This window comes from Stigmatopora nigra, chromosome 20 (assembly GCF_051989575.1).
Source record: "Stigmatopora nigra isolate UIUO_SnigA chromosome 20, RoL_Snig_1.1, whole genome shotgun sequence".
NCBI lineage: Eukaryota > Metazoa > Chordata > Actinopteri > Syngnathiformes > Syngnathidae > Stigmatopora > Stigmatopora nigra.
This window is the reverse complement of record NC_135527.1, coordinates 5950355-5973935: the sequence shown is the minus strand read 5'-3', so window position 1 is coordinate 5973935 and position 23581 is coordinate 5950355. Positions and strand designations below refer to the sequence as shown.

The 23581-nt window shown below is 35.2% G+C and overlaps 1 protein-coding gene across 9 annotated transcripts in view; it reads left to right on the top strand.

Moving 5' to 3' along the window:
- nrxn2b (neurexin 2b) overlaps positions 1-23581 on the top strand; it is a 369603-nt gene that overhangs the window by 23958 nt on the left and 322064 nt on the right. For all 9 annotated transcript variants that reach the window (XM_077741584.1, XM_077741583.1, XM_077741586.1 and 6 more), the window contains exon 2: positions 12513-13532. In XM_077741584.1, the coding sequence (XP_077597710.1) occupies positions 12821-13532 (712 nt within the window). In that variant the 5' untranslated portion in view covers positions 12513-12820. The remainder of the gene's footprint in view (positions 1-12512; positions 13533-23581) is intronic.

Below are 23581 nucleotides of genomic sequence, written 5' to 3'. Positions count from 1 at the left end.
TTTTTTGATTGTTAGTCAATCATTTCAACATTAAAAATGTGTTTGTGTATCTTTATGCATGTGAATATATGAATATATGTGTATATATGTATGTGTAAATTTAGAAGTATATCTATGTGTATATGTATGTGTATATATGTATGTGTAAATTTATAAGTATATTTATGTGTATATGTATGTGTATATATGTATGCGGGTGTATATATATCGATTTATATATGTATATATGCATATGCATATGTATATGTATATTATTTATATGTATATAGATATATACACAGATATAGAGATATTGAGATATAGACATATATATATATATATATATATATATATATATATATATATATATATATATATATACATATATATATACATATATATATATATATATATATATATATATATATATATATATATATATATATATATATATATATATATATATATATATATATATATATATATATATATATATATATATATATATATATATATATATATATATATATATATATATATATATATATATATATATATATATATATATATATAGACATATACATATATGTCTATATCTCAATATCTCTATATCTATGTGTATATCTATATGTCTCCATATGTTTATATCTATATGTATATATCTATATACATATAAATAATATACATATAAATATACATATGCATATGCATATATACATATATAAATCGATATATATACACCCACATACATATATACACAAACATATACACATAGATATACTTATAAATTTACACATACATATATACACATTCATATATACACATGCATAAAGATACACATAAACACATTTTTGGAAAATACTTATGTATATATTTAAATTATAATATTTATCTACCACTTTTTTGACATTATATTTATGGACAGGATGCGCACATCTTTATCTATTTGCCTTCAATGTTACATGTTTTATTTTTTAGAAGTTTTCCCCAACACAATAGGAAAGCAATTTTTTTTTCTCCAAATTTTCAGGACCAAATCTCCTCCAATTACACCCAGACTTGGCCAAGAGTCAATGTCCCAAAAAAATGACTAAAATATCAATTCTTCATATCTTCCCCCGTTAAAGCTCAACCATAATTAGCCTTGTGAATGCCAATAGCAATAAATTAAAGGGTAGCTTGGGAAAAAAAATGCAATTGAAATGTCATGCGAAAAATGAAATAAATGAATTTGTGATATAGTAAAGGTCATTTTACTATGTATTCCTTTTAGGGAAATGTATCTATGCTATGGTTAGCGGGCTACATTAATGTCAATTAGATATCATATAGGCCTGACTAGTTTTAACTTTCACCCAAAAAGTTAACATACTGTATTTTCTCGCATATAAGCCGTATTTGTAACAAAAAAATAATGACTGAATCAAGAGTACGGCTTATATGCGCATAAATTAGACCCGAAATCGAACTATTCTTTCTCCGATACACTTTGTTTTTGTAGTTTTTCCTCAAACTTGAGTTTTATTTTCATGAATCCAGAAAGAGTGAGCATCGTTTGCATAATTTATTTCTTGATTCTCAAACGACGTTTGCCCGCAGGCTCGTAAATACGCACGTCTCGCCGTCCGTACGAATATGCGTGCGCACAAATCCGTGTGTCGCCTCGTATCTTCTCAAAACCCCGTTTGTGGTTCTTTTTCTCTTGTGAGTCAGAAAAAGATCCCCCCTTTCTTATTCGTGGTTTTAATAGGGAGTACAAAAGTGTTACTTTAAAGGAAAAATCTTAAGAATAATTATCACATGTGGTATTTTTGAGATACTTTATGAATTGGAAGAAGTGTGTGCTGGAGTGCACATTATTTGGGTGAATTTCAGAAGGAAGCTTAAATCAAAAAGGAAGTCATGTGAGCAGTACAACCAGAAAGTATGTCCATAGTGGTCTAGGTTGTTATCCTTAGGTAAGATGGCGGCGTCTTGAGCGAAGTTTTTTCAAGTTTTATGCAAGATACGGTTTATTTTTTAACGTGAATTTCATTCATAGACGTCAAAATTAATTTTGTTTAGTGTTTTATTTGTTTATATTTTCCCGATTTTGAAATAAATGACCGTATCGGCTGGATTATATTGCGTTTTGTCTTTGTTCCCCAGCAGTTTTTGTATGTCAAGTGTGATTTATGCACATATAAGCCATAATTCAGTCATTATTTTCCTAGTTACAAATATGGCTTATATGTGAGAAAATACAGAATATACTTTTGCGAATTTTTGGGCGATTAGCAATGATGATCAGGTGCAACTTTTGGTCCAAATAATACAGTAACCAAAGTGCCGATTTAAAAAATGAAATAAATCAAATATGTATATGCATTAATGTATATGTATATATGTATATGTGTATGTATATATGTGTATATGTATATGTGTATATGTGTATATGTGTATAAATGTGAATATGTGTATATGTGTATATGTGTATATGTGTATATGTGTATATGTGTATATGTGTATATGTGTATATGTGTATATGTGTATATGTGTATATGTGTATATGTATATATGTATATATGTGTATATGTATATAATGTATATATGTGTATATGTATATGTATATATGTGTATATGTATATATGTGTATGTGTATATATGTATATGTGTATATGTGTATATATGTATATATGTATACATGTTTTAATGTGTATATGTGTATATATGTATATATGTATACATGTTTTAATGTGTATATGTGTATATGTATAAATGTATAAATGTATAAATCTATATATGTATATTTATGTATATATGTATATATGTATATATGTATATATGTGTATATGTATATATGTATATATGTGTATGTGTATATGTACGTGTATATACACATACACATACACATATATACATATACACATACATATACACATATACACATACACATATATACATATACACATACATATACACATATACACATACACATATATACATATACACATACATATACACATACATATACCATACATATACCATACATATACCATACATATACACATATACACATATACACAAATAGTGTATATGTATATGTATATGTGTATATGTGTATATGTGTATGTGTGTATGTGTGTATGTGTGTGTGTGTATGTGTGTATGTGTGTATGTGTGTATGTGTGTATGTGTGTATGTGTGTATGTGTGTATGTGTGTATGTGTGTATGTGTGTATGTGTGTATGTGTATTTGTATGTGTATGTGTATGTGTATATGTATATGTATATATGTTTTCCACAATTTTCGGCGATTAGCAATGATACTAAAATATATATATATATATATAAAAATATATAATATACTTATATGCGAGAAAATACAGAATACACTTCTGCATTTCTGGGCTATTGGCATTGACACTCCAGTGCAACTTTTGGTCCAAAAAAATACGGTATCCAAGAAGCCATCTAAAAAATAAAATTAAAACGATTTGTTTTGTTACAAATAAGGCTTATATGCAAGTAAATACTTTATACTCCTTACCACACACGCACACCAATTCCACTCCTGTGGTTTCCATCCTAAATATTCACCAGGCGTCAAGGGCAGCTCGGGGCAACTCCAGCATGTTTACAGTATGCAACGTTATCTCTCCCAGTAAGATACTCAACTACTTCCTGTTGAAATGTCGTGCACGCTTAAAACGTTCGCTACGGGCGCTCGGGGAATATGCCCGATTAGGTCTGGGAGTACGTGGTTGGACGGGGGGAGTACTACTTGCGTGCCTGCCGGTACGCGTGTTGCTGTCCTCGTGCCTAGAGATGTTTTTTTTCGTGAGGAAAGCGTAAGGCTCACTGGCCAAGGCCTTGAGACTCTCCGGCTTCCAATTAACCAGCCCAGCAGCCTGCAGCTCTGCCGTCCTTATCGGCGAGAAAAAGCGGGCGAGGGGTTTCAGGGGCGACTGAGTGAGACGGCATGCGGGAAAAAGACGAAGGAAAAAAAGACAGAGCAGCTTGACGTAGATAACAAGTAGACAGAGTGTCTGCAGCGTATCTTTTAAGTCCGAAAAAATCTCTTTTCTACACGTTGAAAATACAAAAAAGTAATTGTCAAATGGATGGCACGTTTGTCATGGGAATGACAACCGCTGAGTTGGCTTTATTTACGCACCAGGTGTTTTTGTTGGGTGGTGATTTATCACACGGCATGGGCGATGTTGGGAAAGTGGACGTTTTTGTGGTGATGTTCGAAGAAGGGGGGATTCGAACTAGTGAGTAAGAAAGCATCAGTTCCACAAAAAAGGGTACTGTATTTTTACGACTATAAAGTGCACTTAAAAGTCTTCAATTTTCTCCAAAATAGACAGTGCGCCTTATAATCCAGTGCGCCTTATATATGAAAAAAACAGAAAACCAAAAACAAAAAACCACCACTGTCGGATATTACAAAAAAACACAAACGCCTGAACTGAAACAATACTGTTAAATATGCAGATGCCATCTTAGTTTACAAAATCTTTCATCATATAGCTCCTCCCCCACTGCAATATTTTATACAAAAAAATGCAAAACATCAACAATGGCTGGCTCTAGAGGTGACTGTAAAGTAGTGAGTTTTTCATACCTGGAAATCAATAGCAATTACCGTATTTTCACGACTATAAGGCACACATAATAGTCTTAAAGTTTCTCCAAAATATACAGTGCGCCTTATAATACAGTGCACCTTATATATGGAAACAATGTCATTCATTGAGGGTGCGCCTTATAATGCGGTGCGCCTTATAATGCGGTGCGCCTTATAGTCATGAAAATACAGTAGTTGAATTGAAAAAAATCCAGGTTATACTGCTCACATTACTTCCTATTTGAATTTTCTCTTAATTGGTTATTTTCAGTTTTGGAGTAAGAAAGCAACCATTACTGGATGAATTAATTTTTTTGTGATATTTACCCTAATAATGTGCTTTTGATTCATACGGTACCTAAGAAAGACCACCTGCGATGATTTTTTAAAAATATTTTCCCTTCAAAGTAACACATTTAGTAATGTGGAATCTTACACAATCACGGCAGTACAAAAATATATTTTTAGTATTGCAGATTTATAAAAAAATAGTTACAGAAATATTTGTCTGCGTAATTCTACGCGATTTTCCCACAAAAAAAGCATATTACCCATATACTCCCTATTAAAACCATGAATATGGCGGTGAAACTTGTGTATCAGGGGGCGGCTTATATGAGAGAAATCGTCAAATTCAACAATTTTAGGGCATTTTTTTTAGGGAACAGCTTATACACAGGGGTGGTCAAAATAAGGTGTTTTTTATGATGTCTATTATTACTTGGCGGAGGTATTCGAGTCAAACGGCGAAGCGACTTGGACTCCAGCTGAAAGTCGAGATTAATCTGCCAAGCTAACGGCAAGGCTAAAGCTCTTGATCTGCTTCATTAGCATCTCCTCATCGGGGATAAATGCAGTTAGCGCTGCCTTTCCACTAGCAGCTTAGTGCTATCGAAGTAACGGCCCGAGTGCCGATCTGGATCATTTTCGTCACTGTACTTGCCGTTTGAATTGAACGGTTCTTGTGATGAGTTCTCCGTACATTGACGTTGTTATATATGGTATTTTATATATACATATATACACACATATACACATATCTACATATACACACATATGTAGACATATATACATATATACACACATATGTAGACATATATACATATATACACACATATGTAGACATATATACATATATACACACATATGTAGACATATATACATATATACACACATGTAGACATATATACATATATACACACATATGTAGACATATATACATATATACACACATATACACACATGTAGACATATATACATATATACACATCTACAGATATACACATATCTACATATACACATATCTACATATATACACACATGTACACATTCATACACACATACACATACCTGTATTCACATATATACATCTATACAATATACACATATACACACATATATACACAAATGTATTCACATATATACATATATACACACATATACACATATATACACATATATACATATATGCATGCATATATTCACACATACACATATATACAGATATACACATATATACATATATACACAAATATACATATATACACATACATACACACGTATTCACATATATACAAATATACACATATACACATACATACACACATGTATTCACATATATACACACACACATATACACATGTATACACACACATACATATATATACACACACATATATACACACATCTACATATATACACACAGATATACACACATCTACATTTATATACACATCTACATATATACACACATCTACATATATATACACATCTACATATATACACACAGATATACACACATCTACATATATACACACACAGATATACACACATCTACATATATATACACATCTACATATATACACATAGATATACACACAGATATACACACATCTACATATATATACACACATGTATACACATATATACATATATATACATATATACACATATACACATGTATATACACACACATGTATACACATACACACATACACATGTATACACATACACACGTATACACACATACATATACACACATACATATATAATGTATACATATACACACAAAAATACATATACACACACACACACACATGCACACACAATATATATACACATATATACATAAATACACATCTATACATATATACACATATACACGTATTCATATATATACACATATATGCACATATTCATATATATACACATATATACACATTATAAGATTCATTTTTCTGGCAATTCTAAGGGTGCGGCTTATACGCAAAGACAGCCAATACGCAAGAAACTACAGTAGTTTATAAATCATTTCAAATCGAATCCTCCAAAATGACAAAGTAGGACTTGAACTCCCGCCTTTGCCTTAACGCTACTTTCATTTTATTTTATTATTTTTTTGGTATGTGAACCATTTTGAATATTAAAAGTTTCTCGGCATGAGTCCTCTGGTTAATTAGAGCGCGGCAGCGGCAGCCTCGTGCTGACGGATGCTTCCCTGCTGAGCTTCTTACAGGATAGGATTAATGACTCCATGTGTGTGTATGTGAATGTGTATTTTGTTCAGTCATAAATGTGTATAATCCTTAACCATTGATGTTTATTCAAAAAAAAAAAATTGTAAATATGCTTGAGCTAGACTTGCTTTATTCTTTGTCTGGATTACTACAAGATGCCTTTTTTAAATTAATTTATTTTTTTATTCAAGACAGATGTGTCAAATGAGTAGTTAAGTACACACTTGTTTTTGTGTAGAAGTCAGAAAGCATAAATACTACATTTCTGATTAGGAGGACATTTTGAATTCATATTTTTATGAAATATAAGACTTCACAGCTGGGTTTTTTATTGATGTTCATCTAAGGCTTGATTCGCTTCGTTTCTACACGAGCCGTCATGTTTTATTATGTGATTTATTGAACGATATAGCAGGATTTATCACAGTATGGGGTACAGTATGGAAATGTGCATTACATTTCCCGATTTTGCCTCTTTTAAATCAATAATTGTCATTTTTTAATCAACTTTTCTGTGTTTTTAGTTCAAAAATAATTTTGTAAAAATCTAAATTTATAAAAAAGCTAAAATATTTAATCCAGTTCTGTTTTAGGATCAAATTAAAATGAAGAGTATAGATGTATATTACATTTCCTGATTTTTCCCCTTTAAATCAATAATTGTAATTTTTTTAATACATTTTTTTCTGTTTTTAGTTCAAAAATCCTTTTGTAAAAATCTAAAAATATATATAAAAAAAAGCTAAAATATTTAATCCAGTTCTGTTTTAGGATTAAATTAAAATGAAGAGTATAAATGTATATTGGATTTCCCGATTTTCCCCCTTTTAAATCAATAATTGTCATTTTTTAATCATTTTTTTCTGTCTTTTTAGTTCAAAAATCCTTTTGTAAAAATCTAAAAATCTATATAAAAAAAGATAAAATATTTAATCCAGTTCTGTTTTAGTATCAAATTAAAATGATCAAATTGTTGGCTAGAGCAATATAGATATTATTTTCTGTTATAGCGAGTTACCAAAAAAAAATACTGTATCTTCGGACTATAAGTCGCACCTGAGTATAAGTCGCACCAGCCAAACTATAGACGTACAAGAACAATATATAATTATAAAAATACTGGATATATCTTTTAGGGCACTGTTTAATTTTCAGATAATCTATCATTTCAAATATTCTACTTCTAAAGCATAGATGTCAAAGTGGCGACCCGGGGGCCAAATCTGGCCCGCTGCATCATTTTGTGCGGCCCGGTAAAGTAAATCATGAGTGCTGACTTTCTGTTTTAGGATCAAATTAAAATGAAGAGTATAGATGTATATTACATTTCCCGATTTTCCCCCTTTTAAATCAATAATTGTCGTTTTTAATCATTTTTTTCTGTTTTTAGTTCAAAAATAATTTTGTAAAATCTAAAAATATATATATATATAATAAACCTCAAATAAAAATTGTTTCAAATCTATAAAAAACTGAATATTTAGGGCTTTTAATCCAGAATAAAAAAATAAATATATAATAAATAACAATAAATACAATAATAAATAAAAATCTAAATATATCTAAAATAATCCAGCCCACGTGAAATTAAGTTGACCTTAAAGTGGCCCGCCAACCAACTATTTGCCATTTTTTCTGTTTTTAGTTCGAAAATCATTTTGTAAAATCTAAAATTATACATATAAAAAAGCTAAAATAGACATTGTTTTAAATCTATAAAAAAAACTGAATATTCAGGGCTTTTAATCCAGTTCTCTTAATCCATTTATAAAAAAAAATCTAAATATTATATCTAAAATGGCCCAACCCTCATGAAATCCAGTTGACGTTAACTTGCCCGCCAACCAACCCGAGTCTGACACCCTATCTCTACATCCCGTATGCTAAGGATTCCATTCTTAATGGCGTCCAACATTGCCGCGAGTGAGTATGGGTCTGAAAAAAAAATGAAATGGGACAGTTCACGCCAAAGACTTCCGAAGTGACGTGGGTAGAGGGTGGGAGTTGTGTCAAAACCCCGATGCTAACGTCTCCCACGGGGTTGTAGGAGGAAATAGGTCGCGTCTCGCTCACATGACCAAGCGGCTATCCCGAGGCATCACACAGCTTGGCTTTGACAAGGAGTCGGGTCAGGGTGTGCAGATTGCTCTTTCACTCAACTTGAGTCGCAAGCTTGCAAGTGAGAGAGCTGTCCCTTTTCATAAGACTACAGCTGATGCGTAATCGCCAATGCAACAAAATGGCGAAGCACTGGATTTCAATTTGGCGGCTGTGGAGTTCGCTTTGATATTTTTAGACTGCCACGCCAGTTGAAATCTTTCAGTGTGGCTCAAGAGACAAAATTATAGTAGTTTATTAACAAGACTCCTCCCAAGTGTGTTGATACCAGGAGGGCAGCAAACCCAATCAATCAAAGCTCGGTTCTGCCTTCAAATACCGTATTTTCACGACTATAAGGCGCACTTAAGTCTTAAATTTTCTCCAAAATAGACAGTGCGCCTTATAGTACAGTACGCCTTATATATGGAAAAAAACAGAAAACCAAAAACCAAAAACCACCACTGTCGGATATAAAAAAAAACACAAACGCCTGAACTGAATACTCAATACTGTTAAATATGCAGATGCCATCTTAGTTTACAAAATCTTCCATCATATAGCTCCTCCCCCACTGCAAGATTTTATACAAAAAAATCCAAAACATCAACAATAGCTGGCTCTAGAGGTGACTGTAAAGTAGTGAGTGCTTCATACTTCGAAGTCAATAGCAATTACTGTATTTTCACCACTATAAGGCGCACTGCATTATAAGGTGCACTGCATTATTAGGCGCACTGTCTATTTTGGAGAAAATTTAAGACTTTTAAGTGCGCCTTATAGTCGTGAAAATACGGTAATTGTTATTGACTTCCAGGTATGAAGCACTCGCTACTTTACAGTCACCTCTAGAGCCAGCCATTGCTGATGTTTTGGATTTTTTGTATAAAATATTGCAGTGGGGGAGGAGCTATATTATGGAAGATTTTGTAAACTAAGATGGCATCTGCATATTTAACAGTATTGAGTATTCAGTTCAGGCGTTTGTCTTTTTTTAATATCCGACAGTGGTGGTTTTTCGTTTTTGGTTTTCTGTTTTTTTCCATATATAAGGCGCACTGGATTATAAGGCGCACTGTCTATTTTGGAGAAAATTTAAGACTTATAAGTACACCTTATAGTCGTGAAAATACGGTACTCTATTTTATATATTTGGCCCACTTGCATGTGTCAAAATAAAGTCTTATTTTTGCAGTCTTTGTGTTGGAACAATTTCCTTCACATCCTAACTATTTTTCAGGTAAATGACATCTAGTATAGAGCATTTCAAGACACCTATTTAGTCTGTTCTCCATTTTTACGGTTATTACTGTATAAAATGTCTCTGCTGGAAATAAAACCCTACAAAAAGTGCAACATGAACACATAAGCGTCTTCCAAAGAAAACTAGAAAATGTCTCAGAAGAGCTGTTAAGCATCCTCAGTCCTTCCTCATCTTCCTCGATCAACATCACGGCTTTGAGAGGTTGATTATGCGGAAGACACGCACTTCCCGCCTCCGCCATTGCCGTCGGAATAGAAAGGGGAACGACATCAGGGCGGTATTGCGAGCCTCGTCTCGGGGTCAAGGCCGTCAGTTCGAATTTCCATTCAGTCGTGCGGCGCTTTAGCCTCGATCCCACTTGATTCAATTTTGCGCCAGACTTTTCACAGGTCGTTAATGAGTCCACGTACAGTCAAATCTTTCCACATTAGCGCTACTCAAGAGACCTCCGCCAAGGCCAATACGTTCCTATTGAGTGCATTCGTTAGAATGTATTTTCTCGCATATAAGCCATATTTGTAACACAAAAAAAATGATGACTGAATCAAGGGTATGGCTTATATGTGCATAAGACTTATAGCATTGCTATGCTATTATTCATTAGTAGATGTCGGTAAATTAATATTTGTTATTTGTTGGTTATTTTCTGTTTTGCAGTACGAAAATAACCATTACTGGATGAATTGATTTTTTAAAGATATTGACCATAATAATGTGCTTTTGATTCATATAGTATGGCAGAAATACCAACTTAAATGATTTTTATGAAAATTTTCACTTAAAAAATATACATTTGTACTCTATATTAAAAGCATGAATATGGAGGTGAAAATTGTGAATCAAGGGGTGGCTTATATGCGGGAAAATTGTAAAAATCAACATTTTTAAGGCAAATTTTAAGGGTGTGGCTTGTAAACAGGGGCGGTAAATTAATATTTGCTATTTGTTGGTTATTTTCTATGTTGCAGTACGAAAACAACCATTACTGGATGAATTGATTTTTTTTTATGATATTGACCATAATAATGTGCTTTTGATTAATACAGTATGAAAAAAATACGAACTGTGATGATTTTTATTACAATTTTCACTTAAAAAATATACATTTGTACTCCGTATTAAAAGCATGAATATGGAGGTGAAAATTGTGAATCAAGGGGTGGCTTATATGCGGTAAATTGTAAAATTAAATTATTTTTAGGCTATTTTAAGCGTGTGGGTTGTAGGCGGGGTGGCTTATATGCGAGTAAATATGCTAATTTGCATTTTGGGAGAAACCAAGAACAAATATACATTAAATACAGGGTGTATCAAAAAAAAATACTCACTTTTAAAATGACCAGAAAACCTTTAGTGAGTACATTTTATTCTAAAAGTGAGTAAATTTTATTGAGACACCCTGTAGAGAACAATAGGCTAAATTAGTACCTAAATATAGATTAAATAAAACAGACCTGCAACAACACTCAAAATTGTACTGTACCTTTCAAAGTAAGACGTTTGTGCTTAAAATTTTCCCTTAAAAATACACATTTGTACTCAATATTAAAACCATGAATAAGGATGTGAAAATTGTGAATCAAAGGGTGGCTTATACGCGATAAATTGTCAAATTCAATGATTTTTTTAGGCAATTTAAGGGTCCAGCTAATACACAGGGGTGGCTTATATGCAAGAAAATGCACTAAAATGCATTTTTGGAGAAACCAAGAACAAATATACATTAAATAGAGAACAATAGGCTAAATTAGTACCTAAATTTAGATAACAGACCCGCAAAAACACTCAAAATTGTACTGTACCTTTCAAAGTAAGACATTTGTACTCAAAATTTTCCCTTAAAATACACATTTGTACTCCCTATTAAAACCATGAATATGGAGGTGAAAACTGTGAATTAAGGGGTGGCTTATATGCGGGAAATTGTAAAATTCAATGATTTTTTTTAGGCAATTTAAGAGTCGAGCTTATAAACAGGGGTGGCTTATATGCGAAAAAATATGATACATTGAAATTTAATGTCTGTTTTGTCTGTCTTTTCCAGATCCATCCACCATGGAACTTTTCCCAAGAAAAATAATGGCCGCCCTCTAAAATTCCCCAAATTGTGACAAAGAAGCTTCAGAAGAACCCCCCCCCCCCAAAAAAAAAAAATCTACACTGATGGAGAGACGAAGAAGAGTAAGGATAAGGACAACGAAATAGATCAAGAAGATCTTTGGGGAAAACCAACTGTGGATTCATCAAGAAAATTAAGAAAAAGTCCCTAGAAGCAAAAAAATTGTCCACCCATTGTCTTCAACCATAAAAAAAACCACAAAGCCTCCAACTGGACCCTTGAGAACTGAAATCATGATCAGATGTTTAAGATTCCCATCCTGGCCCTTATTTCCACTAGCCCTCATCAGCTTACTCTCCAGAGTGAGGGTGCTAGAGTTCGGCGGGGCGCCTGGCCAATGGGCTCGCTATGGACGCTGGGAAGCCGGCTCGGTTGGGGAATTGAGCTTTAGCCTCAAGAGCAACATAAGCAAGGCACTCGTCCTCTACTTGGACGATGGCGGGAACTGCGATTTCCTGGAGTTGCTAATCGTCGGCGAGCGCCTTCAACTCCGCTTCGCCATCCATTGCGCCGAGCCGGCTGTCCTCCACACGGAGACACGGGTCAGCGATGACCGTTGGCACATGGTCCTGCTTACCCGTAATTACCGAGAGACCCTCTTGATGGTGGACGGCGAGACAAAAGTAGCGGAAGTTAAGTCCAAACGCAAGGAAATGGCCGTGGTTAGTGACTTGTTTGTGGGTGGGATTCCGCCTGATGTGCGTTTATCGGCGTTGACCTCAAGCACGGTCAAGTACGAACCCCTGTTTATGGGTTTGATCTCAAATCTGAAGGTCGGGGAGACGCCACCGACTTTGCTGAATAGTCAGGGGATCCAGAGCGACCTGGAGTACTTGTGCGCTAAACAGAATCCGTGCTTTAATGGAGGCATATGCTCCATACAGTTTGGAGAAGTTCACTGCGATTGTACTCATACCCGTTTCCGGGGGAAGTACTGCAAAGAAGGTAAGGGTATTTGCCTTTTTTTTCATGCTGAATACTGTATTTTATGGCATATAAGCCGTATTTGTAAGAAAAATGAAATGATAATAATTTTAGTTTTTAAATCGGTGGCTTGGATGCGGTAGTTTTTGGACCAAAAGTTGCAACTGAGTATCATTGCTAATAGTCTAAAAATATGCAGAAGTATATACTGTATTTTCTCGCATATAAGCCGTATTTGTAACAAAAAATATATATATATATATTTTTTTTTTTAATCAGCACTTTGGATACCGTCGTTTTTGGACCAAAAATTGCACCTGAGTATCATTGCTAATAGTCTAAAAATATGCAAAAGTATATACTGTATTTTCTCGCATATAAGCCGTATTTGTAACAAAAAATATATTTCTAATTTTATTTTTTAATCAGCACCTTGCATACCGTCTTTTTTGGACCAAAAATTGCACCTGAGAGTCATTACTAAAAATGTGCAAAAGTATATAAAGTATTTTCTCGCATATAAGTAGTATTTGTAACAAAAAAATTGATTGTTTTTAATTGGCACCTTGGATGCCATATTTTTTGGACCAAAAGTTTCACTAGAGTATTATTACTAAAAGCCCAAATTTTGGGGGAAAGTGTATTTTGTATTTTCTCACATATAAGCAATATTTGTAACAACATTTTTTGTTTCTAGTTTTTAGTTTTTAAATCGGCAACTTGGACACCATTTTTTTTTACCAAAAGTTGCACCTGAGTATCATTACTAATAGCCTAAAAATGCACAAAAGTATATTCTGTATTTTCTCGCATATAAGCCTTATTTGTAACAAAATCAATTTTTTAATATGCACCTTAGATACCGTAATTTTTTGGACCAAAAGTTGCACCTGAGTATCATTACTAATAGCCTAAAAAATGCACAAAAGTATATTCTGTATTTTCTCGCATATAAGCCTTATTTGTAACAAAATCAATTTTTTAAATATGCAGCTTAGATACCGTAATTTTTTGGGACCAAAAGTTGCACCTGAGTATCATTGCTAATAGCCCAAATTTTGCTGTAAAGTGTATTCTTTATTTTCTCGCATATAAGCCATATTTGTAACATTTTTTTTTTACATTTTTTATTTTTAATCAGCACGTTTGATACCGTATTATTTAGACAAAAAGTTTCACCCGAGTATCATCGCTAATAGCCCAAAAAATGGTAACTGAATCAAGGGTACGGCTTATATGCGCACAAATTAGACTTGACAGGCAAAAAACTGCAAGGTGACAAAAACAAAGTACCACAACGCAAGAGAATGCAATAAATAAAACTAGAAAAAAATGTTAGGCACTTATAAGGCTGTCAATATTCGAGATAATACGGTAAATATCCAACTATAACAGTTTTGCTAATATCAGAAAATGGGCAAAAGTAGTAATATGTATCAAGGCACCCGGGAAGATATACCCATAAAAAAGTTTATGCGTGTTCCTGAAGGATTTTGATGAAAAATGATGGTCCATCTTCGTCGCTTTTGGCAATATTTTCTTGGCTTTTCCAAAGTATCCCGCACGGAGGTCACCCTTGATTAATTTCCTCGTTTTCAGGCATTTTGTGAAGGTTAAACTCTGGTTCAAACCATCCAAGACCCAAAGGAACAGGTTCCCCCTTTTTTTTTTAGTGGTGGAGGACCTTTTTACTTTGATCGGGTATCTTTTGTTGAGTAGTTTAAAGAGAAATGGCGGGATATGTCCGGGTTGCGTAGTTGGTGGGTTTTAGATTCCTCAAACATTGTTGGCTTTCTTTGCTTTGCAGGCTTTTTTTGTATCTTTCGTTGCTTCTGCCGCCTTCATGTGCTTCTGTGCTGTCAGCTCATGTCAAACTCGGTTATATTTTAGCATTTTTCCTTCCTCTCTTTTCTGCTGTGTATTTGACTATCTTTTCTTTTCTCAAGGCAATCTAGGCTTTCCATCTCTTCTTCACTACCCAACATGACTCTCTTTCACCCCCTATTTTGATACGCTTATCGTGATTATATGCTTTGACCAACCGAGTTCAGGAATTGGTTTTAAACTTGGACTTTTATTTGGAAAGAGGGGGAAAATAGCAAAGATTTTTACAGTTTTTGTATAGTTGTTTAATGTGATAAGGTAAATTTGTAGAATTTAAATAAATGGAAAAAATGCAGGAATATGGAGGTAAATTCGGGAATCAAGGGGTGTTTTACATAAGTGAAATCATAATATTTAATGATTTTTAAGGCATTTTAAGGGTATGGCTTATACGTGGATGCGACTTATGTGAGAAAATACGGTAAATATGACCTAAATGTTGTAACTTTTTGTTAATCTTCTTAGAATTATTTTTGGAGGACTTTGACTTCATGTTCAATATTTTTTTTAAATAATAAATTGAGATTTCATTAAATAATTTAAGTTCATAGGCATCCAATCCATTTTAATTATAGTGTCTATCATTTTTGGGGAGAATTTAATGCGTTAAATCAACAGAAATTAACAATTGACGCATTTTAGATGTTCAGTTTTTCCTCAAAATTGTTATTTTCTAGGTCTTCCAGAAAATTCAATGATTTTCAAGGTAATTTTAAGGGTACGGCTTTTACGTGGATGCGACTTATATACGAGAAAATACGGTAAATTTGACCTAAATGTTCCAACTTGAATTCTGTTTTTATTAATCTTCTTGAAATCATTTTTGAAAGACTTTGACTCACATTGAAGTGTTAAAATCAAAAATCATTGACATAAAAATCAAAAAAACACTGTTAAAATAAATAATAATAATAAAAACAATAAATAAAAAATAAATAAATGATAATAATACAAACTATATAATACATAAAAATAATACATAAACAATACTAATAAATAAACAATAATAATAAACAAACAACTATTAATGATAATAAAACTAATAAATAAATAATAAAAATAGTGAAAATAAATAAATAATAATAAACATACAAATAATAAACAAACAGGTTCGGTCAAAGAAGAGTTCGGACAAACACTGCAAGTAGCCTTAGTTATATTTTATTTACAATAAAGTCATTAAAACAGACAACGGGATAACATAGGGGAAGCACAAGATATTAAAGTGTCACCCTCAAATAAACACGGTAAAACCCCCTCCCAGACAGGTGTCCAAATGAACACCCACAAAATCCAGGAAATGAGACCTTTGATGCCACTGTTAAACTGATGTAATATAATCTAGACAGGGGAAAACTATGTGTTTAAATGCACAAACTATATGTATACCCCGGGGTGTCTAAACTTACCTCAAGTCCCCCTATGCAACCCATATATCATTAACAACACATACAAAATATAACAGGGAGTAATGTACTCACAAGCCTGCAACGCATCAAGGCATCAAGGGCAGTGGCAAACTGCTAACTGAAAAGGGTTTAAATAAGGGCAGGAAGTGAATCTTGATTGGAGGAGGGATGATTGGGGAATTAATTACAGCAGTGTTGGCCTGGGCAGGGCTTTGTTACAGGGGGTGGAGCCCCAGCTGCAGGTAGCTGTAAAGAAAAGAAAGCACACACCTCCTAACATTGATAATAATAAAACTAATAATAAAAATAATACATAAATATTAATAATAATGAATAATCTAATTTCATGAAATAATTATTTCACTATATATTATAGCATCAATTATTTTTGGGGGGGTTGCTAATCCGTTCATTAAACAGAAATAGTCACATTTTAGGTGTTCAGTTTTTCCCTCAAAATTCTTATTTTCCACTTCTTCCATTATCAGGAATATTTCTATATATTTTCTCAACCCTTAGTTCTACCTTTATGACTATATACCACGGCAAAAATGATGTCACCGCCGGCTATTCACGGCCGTCTGTCCGCCTGTGCCGTGTCAGATTGCTGCGTAGTAGCTGGAAGCTAAATTGAGAGCAGAATACCAATGTAGACGCCCGCCGATCACCGCAGGAAACATTTGTCCTTCTCAAACGTGGTTGGAGAGCGGCGAGATGTCCATTTGTGCCGTCTTAATTTATCTTCCGAGCTTTTCCTTTGCTTGGCGGTGGTGAATTGGGTCATTATGGCGGCCCGGCGTATTTATCCCTTGTGGCTCAAGAGCCGACGGCCGGTTTTGTAGACGTCACCCCCATGTATTTCACATGCTGGTCATGGCGAGACGTTATCGGCGTCTCGCCGCCATTCCCTGCCGTGTTTGAGAATAAGAGTACGGGAGAGCTGTAAATGCTTCCCGAAACGCGGGTTTAGCGGAGCGAGACGATGGCTTTTCGGGTGTAATCGGTGGGCCGGCGACGTTGACGGATCTCGGCGAGGGGCGAATGATACGGCAAGGAGAGTCGGATAGCTTGGTGATAATTGCAAAACAAATGGCTGGACTGGGTGGGGAGGGGGGTTTGATGGTCGTCATGGCAAGTGTTGTTTCTCTTTAATTAGTTCTCATTTCTGTTGATATTAACAAAATGATTGAATTATTGGTGATGGTATGGTTAAGATGTAGAGAAGTCCAATTAGATTAGACGAGTCTAGTTGGTTTGGACGTAAATAAATGCCAACTGTTGGGTTTATTCTGTAATATTTTCACGACTATAAGGCGCACTTAAAAGTCTTAAATTTTCTCCAAAATAGACAGTGCGTCTTATAATCCAGTGCGCCTTATATATGGAAAAAACTGAAAAGGAAAAACCACCAGTGTCGGATATTAAAACAACACAAACGCCTGAACTGAAACAATACTGTTCAATATGCAGGTCTCATCTTAGTTTACAAAATCTTCCATCATATAGCTCCTCCCCCTCTGTAAGATTCTATACAAAAAATCCAAAACAGCAACAATGGCTGGCTCTATAGGTGACTGTGTAGTGAGTGCTGCATACCTGGAAGTCAATAACAATTACCGTATTTTCACAAATATAAGGTGCACTTAAAACTCTTAAATTTTCTCCAAAATAGACAATGCGCCTTTTAATACAGAAAGCCTTATAATACAGTGCGCCTTATAATACAGTGCGCCTTATAATACAGTGCACCTTATAATACAGTGCGCCTTATAATACAGTGCACCTTATATATGAAAAAATGCCATTCATTGAGGGTGCGCCTTATAATGTGGTGCGCCTTATAGTCATGAAAATACGGTAAATGTCAATAATTCAATAACATGTCTGCCTGCAGTGATTGATAATTATATCAGAAGTGTAATTATTAATGAACCTATCACCAGCCTTCCCAGGTGAAATGGATTTGAGGTGTATAGCTGTCAATGGTGGGCTTTGGCTAACAAAATAAGGATAATGCATAAATTAACGATGAACTGCATGTGATTGGATAACATTTTTGAGGGGCCCCATCACAGGTGACGGAATCCCACCATTGGGTTTTTCCGAATTGGAGGAATGGGCAAATTTGGGGAATTGGATGGAGTGGGTTGGCTCGGTTTTTTTTAGCATTGGGATCTCGTCATTCCCCGAATCAAAGCTAATCACAGATGTTTTTATTCAATCAGTAGGATTCTCAAAGTGACAGGACCGCCTATGGCGTTAATTCGCCGCCAGTCACCAAATTACAAAAGGAAATGTGGAGCGAGTGCCAGAGCACCTCCTGCTTGTGTTGCTGTCAATCAAAATGCTCGACTGATTTATTTATTTATTTCGATGATTAGGAATGCCGTGGCACCGACTCCATTTTTTTTGAAACAACCTAAAACATTTATATGAGAGAGCAAAGTGAATTTTAGGAGTGTGTTTAACAGTTTATATGAGATTAATTTACTATGGGGGTGCGACAAGGAGGAAAAAATGATATTTTAAGTTCTGGTATATTTGATATTTAAGAGTAGATATGTTCACGCATTTTTTATTTTTTTTTGTTTTTGTTTTTCGCAGAACAATTACTGCATTTTGCATACAAAACTGCACTGGGGTAAAAAAAGGCGCATTTAATAAATGGCCTATCTTAAAGTTTGTTTCATATAAAAGGCGCACAGATTATAAAACAGAGTAGTAGTATGAGTAGTAGTGGTGGTGGTGATGGTTGTGATGTGGTAGTGGTGGTGTTGGTAGTAGTGGTGGTGGTAGTAGTGGTGGTAGTAGGAGTGGTGGTGGTGGTAGTAGTAGTAGTGGTGATAGTGGTGGTGGTAGTAGTGATAGTGGTGGTGGTAGTAGTAGTGGTGGTGGTAGTGGTGGTGGTGGTGGTAGTAGTAGTAGTGGTGATAGTGGAGGTGGTAGTAGTGGTGCTAGTAGTGGTGGTGGTGGTGGTAGTAGTAGTAGTGGTGATAGTGGTGGTGGTAGTAGTGGTGGTAGTAGTGATAGTGGTGGTGGTAGTAGTAGTGGTAGTGGTGGTGGTAGTAGTAGTGGTAGTGGTGGTGGTAGTAGTAGTGGTGATAGTGGTGGTGGTAGTAGTGGTAGTAGTAGTGGTAGTGGTGGTAGTGGTGGTAGTGGTGGTGGTAGTAGCAGTAGTGGTGATAGTGGTGGTGGTAGTAGTGGTGGTAGTAGTGGTAGTGGTGGTGGTGGTGGTAGTAGTGTTGATGGTGGTAGTAGTGTTGGTGGAGATTGTCTTTTTCATCCACGGGATGGTGCTGTAGTAGTAGAAGCAGTAGTAGAGTAGTAGTGTTTTACATGCACTATATGGAGCTGTATAATAATAGTAGTAGTGAGTAAATCAACTAGCTTCAGCTGTAGTAGTAGTAGTAAGTGGTTGTGTTATAAAGCAACTAGATGCCACTGTAATTGTAGTAGTCTATAATCCTTATACAGCATGATTTGTGTGTGTGTGTGTTGAGATTCCAAAATCGAATGACCCCAAAATCAATAACAAATGACTCAAAATTTACAGGGAGTGACCTTCATACCCTAAAATAACAAGAAAGTGACCTTAAATATACAAAGTCCCTTGCCATTGACGATGATGGCTGTCCAATTCACTGGCTGTGGAAGTTTGTCTTCCAATGCCATGGATGGTTTAGTTAAGGTCACTTTATTTGGGCCGAAAATAAACTGGCATGGTCCACACATGAGCTCCAGTTGGCATGAACGTGGCCCACTACCCAAACTGGGTTTGCTTTGGTGTATACAGTATGTGGGTTGTTTAAAAGTTAATTTAGGAACGACCCATATTTTCCAAAGTATTTTTTTCGGAAAGCTGTACTGAGAAGGACACCATGTCCGCTAAAGATGACACTGGTCAGCCATTATCTATTTCTTCCCCCGCAGTATGTCCAGGCTTGATGCCAGGGGGTCCAATTGGGAGGGGGGGAGGTCACCCCGGATGCCGGGAATTACACGATTTCGCCGTCAATGCCGTTGACGCGGAAACACGGGTAATCTTGTTATGACGGGGTCTTCGTGCCAAGTATTTTTGTTTTTGTCTTTCTGTATTCTTTCCAATGGACGCTGCGAATTAACAAGCGATAACTCACTTGGCGGCATTTTTTGGGGGGTTGGTAGCCATTGTTTTAATCAAGTCCGGTCGCGGGAAAGTCACGGAAAGTCGGGAAATATCTCGAGACATTTCCGCAAAAGTTCGGAGACGCTGGACACTCATAAACGATTGGTAGTAGTAGTGGTGGTAGTAGTGGTGGTGGTGGTAGTAGTGGTGGTGGTGGTAGTAGTAGTAGTGGTAGTGGTGGTGGTAGTAGTAGTAGTAGTACTAATATTAGTGGTTGTGGTAGTAGTAGTAGTAGTAGTAGTCGTAGTAGTAGTTGTAGTAGTAGTAGTAGTTCTAGTAGTAGTAGTTGTAGTAGTAGTAGTAGTTCTAGTAGTAGTAGTTGCAGTAGTAATAGTAGTGGAGGTGGTAGTAGTAGTAGTAGTAGTTGTAGTAGTAATAGTATTTGTGGTGGTGGTGGTAGTGGTGGTATTAGTAGTAGTAGTAATAGTAGTGGTGGTGGTGGTGGTGGTAGTAGTAATAGTAGTGGTGGTGGTGGTAGTAGTAATAGTAGTGGTGGTGGTGGTGGTGGTAGTAGTAATAGTAGTGGTGGTGGTGGTAGTAGTAATAGTAGTGGTGGTGGTGTTGGTAGTAGTAGTAGTGGTGGTTGTGGTAGTAGTAGTAGTGGTGGTAGTAGTAGTGGTGGTAGTAGTAGTGGTGGTAGTAGTAGTGGTGGTAGTAGTAGTGGTGGTAGTAGTAGTGGTGGTAGTAGTAGTGGTGGTAGTAGTAGTGGTGGTAGTAGTAGTGGTGGTAGTAGTAGTGGTGGTAGTAGTAGTGGTGGTAGTAGTAGTGGTGGTAGTAGTAGTGGTGGTAGTAGTAGTGGTGGTAGTAGTAGTGGTGGTAGTAGTAGTGGCGGTGGTGGTGGTAGTAGTAGTCATAGAAGTAGCAGTAGCAGAGTAAGTGTTTTACATCCAATAGATGGTGCTGTAATGGTAGTATTAGTTGTATAAGTAGAAGTAGCAGTAGCAGAGTAATAGTGGTTCTACTACATGGAGCTGTAGTAGTCTTTTACACCTACTACATGGAGCTGTTTTATTAGTAGTAGTGTTATACATCCACCACATGGAGCTGTAGTAGTAGTCGTGTTATACATGCACTATATGAAGCTGTAGTAGTCGTAATAATAGTAGTAGTAAGTGGTTGTTTTTAAAGAACTAGATGCCGCTGTAGTTTTATAATCTATAATCCTTATGAAGTAGGATTTTTGTGTGTATTAAGATTCTCTCGTTACGTTTGCCAAACCGTGTAACATAAACGATTGGTTCTGCCGTTCACAGGTGAGATCGGGGGTGAAAATTCAACATTGTGTAGCCCTCTCATTTCATTTCCATGTAAAGGAAAAATGGCATCATTTCATTTCCGCCGCGGTCGGAATTTCCGTAAGCCACAGCGGCTGACTATCTCGCTCCGGAGCAATAACTAAAAAAGACCGCCGTGTGATGAAATCGCGCTACAACCGACCCTCTTATTACCCTTCAAGTGAGGAATACAGGGAAGGAGTGGATTATCTTCCCTGGTGGTCTTCAAGCGGTTTTCATCCCGCATGCCGACTTGACGCCTTTGTGCAATATTTAGTGAGGAGCGTTGATTGACGTCGGTAGCCGTCACGCCGCAGTTTTCGTATGAACAAAGCTAGTCTCGTTGGCGTTTCCTGAAAAATACTACGAAATGTTTATGTTATCAAAATAGGTGAAAATGATTGATTTTACATACAAACATTTATCCAACATACAAATAGAACAAGCAAATGTTGTAATACATGCTGAAGACTTCACTTTGTACACTCATCATTCATTTCATTCATTCATTTTCTGAACTGCTTTATCCTCAATAAAGTCACAGGGGGTGCTGGAGCCTAGCCCAGCTAACTGATACTCATACCAAAGTACAATTTAGTGCACAATATATTAAATTTCCTGATTTTTTCCCCTTTTAAATCAATAATTGCAATTTTTTAATCATATTTTTCGGGTGCTTTTAGTTCAAAAATCATTTTATAAAATCTAAGCCGTTACACTGCAGTTCTCGTATGAACAAAGCTAGTCTCGTTGGCATTTCCTGAAAAATACTACGAAATGTTTATGTTATCAAAATAGGTGAAAATGATTGATTCTACATACAAACATTTATCCAACATACAAATAGAACAAGGAAATGAAAACATATGCTGAAGACTTCACTTTTGTACACTCATCATTCATTTCATTCATTCATTTTCTGAACTGCATTATCCTCAATGAGGTTGCGGGGGTGCTGGAGCCTAGCCCAGCTAACTCACATCCATATCTAAGGACAATTTAGAGCACAATATATTAAATTTCCTGATTTTTTCCCTTTTAAATCAATAATTGTAATTTTTTAATCATTTTTTTCGTTTTTTTTTTTAGTTCAAAAATCATTTTGTAAAATCTAAGCCGCCACGCTGCAGTTTTCTTATGAACAAAGTCTGTCTCGTTGGCTTTTCCTGAAAAATACTACGAAATGTTTATGTTATCAAAATAGCTGAAAATGATTGATTCTACATACAAATATTTATCCAACATACAAATAGAACAAGCAAATGTTGTAATACATGCTGAAGACTTCACCTTGTACACCCATCATTCATTTTCTGAACTACTTTATCCTCATTAGGG